General features: G+C 37.2%; 1 protein-coding gene across 3 annotated transcripts in view; it reads right to left on the bottom strand.

Moving 5' to 3' along the window:
• Positions 1-626: 626 nt before the first annotated feature.
• Positions 627-4,856, bottom strand: part of LOC107661716 (NEDD4 family-interacting protein 1-like) — an 11,457-nt gene continuing 7,227 nt past the window's right edge. For 2 of the 3 annotated variants that reach the window (XM_016451459.1, XM_016451461.1), the window contains 5 exons: positions 3,465-3,552; positions 3,103-3,227; positions 2,752-2,818; positions 2,441-2,546; positions 627-1,790 (listed from right to left, as the gene is read on the bottom strand). In XM_016451459.1, coding sequence (XP_016306945.1) covers positions 2,443-2,546; positions 2,752-2,818; positions 3,103-3,227; positions 3,465-3,552 — 384 coding nt within the window. In that variant the 3' untranslated portion in view covers positions 627-1,790; positions 2,441-2,442. The remainder of the gene's footprint in view (positions 1,791-2,440; positions 2,547-2,751; positions 2,819-3,102; positions 3,228-3,464; positions 3,553-4,856) is intronic. The other variant, XM_016451460.1, reaches the window with a different exon arrangement.

Genomic DNA, 4,856 nt, shown 5'->3' with positions numbered 1-4,856 from the left:
GCAAAAAAAAAATAAATCTTTGTATTCAAAACCAGCTGTTTAATATTCTACATTCCACATGATTCATTACTTTCATTTCGCTGACATGATATATTGCCTGTCAATAGGCTCCGGCCGCAACCACAACAGAATTTTGCCCTTGTTGACATGAATATTTTTCCTCTACATCCGACCAAGGAAATCAGGTCAGACTAGTTTTATTGGTTCAGCGACTTCAGGAGAGGCTAACAGTTGAAAACAAACCTTCAGTAACAGATGATTCTTTCTCAAAGGCTTTTGCTGTTAGAAAACGGTCAATGACAAGTAAGAGTGCAAGAAAACAAAATCAAAAATCTAGTTTAAAACTTGTGCTTAGAAACCTTTCTTTGTATTCATATTATCCTCATATGGTTTTAAAAGTATTTTAAACCATTAAAAAAAATGAAAGCAAAATTAATCAAATTACTAATCATAAGGCATATACAACTGATAATATACTTAACTTAAAAAAAATACCCATTTACATTAATTTACTATACTGTATAACGTTTATCAGAGTTTAACTGCTAATTACTTTAAATGTTTACTCACATTTCTCGTATATACTGCACCCTTACGACAAAGATACACAAAAAACAGTTCCAGTAAACGTTGAACACCAGAGACATTTAATAGCAGTGTCTTATTTACAAGCAAATGCATGTGCACAGCCACTGGAATTCAAAGGGCGACCGCAAAGCTGCATGGAAAACTCAACACAAAAGAGTAACTTCCTGTGTCACAGACGAGACCCAAAGTGACAAGATCAGACAAGCCACAACAAAATCATGCATGATTAGACAGCGAGAGATCAAACGGGCCCCTATCACGGCCACTGCACAAGGTGGGGGAGAGGCATCCGGCTAAATGTATATTCAAAGGTGGGGAAAAATGTGCAGTGCCATCAGCCGCGTTGTATAAAAGGAGGAACGTTCAACTGCAAATATTAACGTTTCCTTCACTGAAAAAGTTGCATGTACTCAAACATGTGCAAAAAACTAATTTGCTAATGCTAGATGACATTCATGCGCCTTCTAGATCTTTTTAAAAAATATTCCATGATCTTAATTTTGCTATTAATAAGCCACTCTAAAAACTACATGGCCAATAAAACATGTCTGAACCACATCAAAAATGATAACTTAAAAACAGCAACTTTAATTTCATGTCATGTAGGGAGCAAGAGAGAAACAGTAGAAGAGAATAGAAGAAAAGCATCTACTGTTTTAGTTTCAATTCATTTCACACTGCCATTCACAAAGAGAAAAGCTCTTCATGAATGGTGACTAGCAGTGACTGGTTGCCTTCTTGTCAAACGTCACTGAATGAGGGAGGGGGGTGGGGGGGAAAACACTGAAATAAAAAAGCAAGACTTCCCCCTACTGGTTAACAGGGAGTATAGTGCATGCCTTTACTATAAACAAGATCTCATACATAAGGCTTTTTTTAATACATTACAGACTTGAAAAGAGCAAATAGCACTCAACATCAAACCACTATTGATTTCAGAACAGGTACAGAGCTGTTAGCATCCACTACTTTACATCTAGAAACGTAAAAAGAGTATCTTGCTATCTGACACCCAAACTGCATTTTCAAAAGCAGAGGGTGGGAAAAAATGCTCTTCCTCCATCGCTCTGAAATTCCGCGGTCTTCTTTTTAGATGAGTAGATAACAGATGGAAGGATTTTTTTTTTTCTTAAATATGTTTTCACTGCTGGGTCAACGGCTCAATGCAGGCCTGTGAATGTGTTTTCATTTCCAGCAAGTGACTAGAGCAGATTGAAAAAAAATATATATAGCATTATTCATGTGTTCACTTTACTGGACTGGACAGTCGTTATTATAAACTCTTCCAGAGCTGTTCCAAATTGCATGCTTGCTTCTGAACAATTTTTTTTTTATGATCATTGCAGTATTTATTAACATATATGGCATGTGTAAAATACTCACTGCAACTTTTGATATTGACCCCCGCTTTGATCAATGCCTCATTATTCCATTTCAGTTCGTCAAATGCCTGTGAAACCTTTTCAGTTTGTCTCAGTTGTTAAACTTTCTATGCTAATACTAATATTTACATGTTAAGAAATACTGCTGGAAATAAAAGCAGTTGAATGCGAGAGGACGTTTCTTTTTTTTCAATATAATTCATTGGATCCTGAAAAGAGGGTGTTCATAACAATAGGTTGTGGGAAAAGGGCTTTTAATTTAACCTTTTTTTTTTTAAATATAAATTTTTTAAAACAAAAAAATATATAGCTGCCTTTAAATATTAAGAAGGGGGTTGCTCACAAGGGAATCGTCATATGATTATAATCATCAATTGAAGGCAAGTCTTGAGACAATTAAGTTTTAGAACTTCATTTAATAAACACAAAATAGCTTTGCCTTCATATGAAAGAGGCTCAGAAATATTAACCTTTAATAGATGAAGAGAACTCTGGTCCGCGGAAGAGTAGAAACGGAGTCTGCCATTTTTCGGATCTTGGCATAGTTAATAAAGCCTCTGAGGAAGAGCAGGATGCCTGTAGGTCATAAAAACTCATTTCAGTGCTCTCGCTTCAAACAGCCTTTTAACTGGGCCGACAACATACAATTTTTTAATGCATAAGATGCGCTTAAAATAAAGAATGTCATTACACTAGATAAACATCCACCTACGATTTAGAATCTACTTATACAGATCATAAGCCTGTTTCACAAGTGAAACATTTCACTTAAGGAACTTACCAAGCACCAGAAACACCCACCATAACCAGTACTGTCCATCAAAGTAACCAGGGAAATAAGCAGAGAACTGAGAATGAAAAGAAAGAGGAAGAGTGAGAAAGAGATGCATGGATAAAGCACCGATCATGTCCAGGCTTGTAATGTCACGAAGAAAACACATTACAATACATTACAGCATGTTCAAATCATTTAGTCAGATTTGAGCAGTTGTGGTGATTACTAATGTGGGGTAATGTGCTTCTGGAATGTTCTCACTAACCCAGCCAAGCCAAAATGGTTAACCAATAGATATGCTATCTAAATAAATCATAACGTGCAAAATTAGCTGCGAATGTCTAGGTGGAAGCGTACCCGTACAATGAGAATCCATTTGATGAGGGACAGACCAAACCCAGATATGGCGCCATAACGCCCAGCTGCTGAGGTTGTAAGGCAGAATGATAGAAAGAAGCCAATCCAGTTGAAGAGGAATGCCACTGAGGAAAAAGACATTTGAAAACTGAAATATCAGAATTTCTAAGGAATATGTGGAATTGTTTATTCCCATTTAAAAAAAAACAACTAAAACTTAACATGACCCTCATCACCATCATTTTCTTTTTTTGTTACTTTTTTCCTCTTTCTTTTTTATTTGGTTGGTAACTTATGTTTGGAAAGTCCTGCTTGATGGGAAGGAGATAAAGGAACCCTCTATCATTCCTGAAAACACTTACTGAAACATGTCAACATGAAAATGCCATCATTGCCTATCTGCAGCTGGTCAGCATCCTCAAAGTCATCTCTGGCCACAAAGTCATCATCCTGCAGGAAAATATACAAAGACAGAAAGAGGAAAGCAAGGCTAAAACACAACAATCGTGGGGTCGTTTAAAGGGGTCATGACATGAGAAATCACATTTCCCATGTGCTTGAGCTACTCCAGTCAAGAGAACAAAAGGAAGTACAGACTTCAGAAGGACCCTAGCATCAGGAACAAGTGGATGGCGTCTGGAGTATTAGATGATTGTTTGGAGCATTTGACTGCATGTTATGCAAATGAAGCACAGTAATGGAGAGTTTGCAAAGCAACTTTTGTGGAAAGATGAAGAAGTCAACATTATTGGATCTGACAGCAGCTGCATCACAAACCAATACATCATAAACAATTTGACAAACATCGGTTTGTCTGTTAATGGTGGTTTTATTTGGATAATGTGTTCATGCTATAGCAAGGGACATTGATACTATTTCCTATGCAATGACGTTAGTCAACAATTACAGTGGCATTTACTGATAAACCCGCTCTTTAAAAACAAATAATGTCAGACAGAGGATCAGAATAAGGGGGTTGAAAATATTTTTTTTTATTTGTGCAAAGCACTTTATAAACGTTGTAAGTGGCCATTAACGTACATAATTAAAAAAATAAAAAAATAATGCAATGACCCCTTTAAATGAGAAAAACAAGAGAATTAGATAATAGTAGGAGAAGAGTATGACTCGATGCATTGGGTTTCATATTCACAGACACATAAACCACAAACACCTAAGTAACAATAAAGCAACACTTGGTAGACATGTAGCTTCATGGTGCTTTCACACTTGGTTCAATTGCTTGGTCTGAACTATAGTTGGATTGCTTACCCATCCCCATGCTGTCTATGGATTCTGCAACCCTCTACAATGCGAGTAAATCACTCGCATATGCGACTAAATCTTCACTCTGGGCGACTAAATGATGTCTAATATTAGCCAATGGCTAATAAATTCTCAAATTTTACTCGCCAGTGTGTGAGTTGGAGGCTAAGTATAAGTTTAGCACAGATATATTTTCACTCGCCGAACACTCTCTGACTGAGCGCTTCAGAGTTTCACTCTCCGTCAAGCGATCTGTGCTAGCTTTCAGTTCATCTGAATGGATGCGCAACGCACCTGTATTTGACGTACCATAAACTCTAGTGTGAAGCGCACGATCGCCGTCGCTTTGTCTCACACACACGCAGAGAGAGAGAGAGAGAATTGACGCGCTACATGTAAACGATATTCTTTGTTGTATTTTCCTCTCAAAATAACAGCGTTCCTTTGCAATTCTTCAGCTTTTAAGAACTGCCGGGTTCTCCGGTAGT

The sequence above is a fragment of the Sinocyclocheilus anshuiensis genome, unplaced genomic scaffold (assembly GCF_001515605.1).
Source record: "Sinocyclocheilus anshuiensis isolate Anshui unplaced genomic scaffold, SAMN03320099.WGS_v1.1 scaffold207, whole genome shotgun sequence".
In the NCBI taxonomy this organism is placed as follows: Eukaryota; Metazoa; Chordata; class Actinopteri; order Cypriniformes; family Cyprinidae; genus Sinocyclocheilus; species Sinocyclocheilus anshuiensis.
This window is presented reverse-complemented; position numbering and strand designations above follow the sequence as displayed.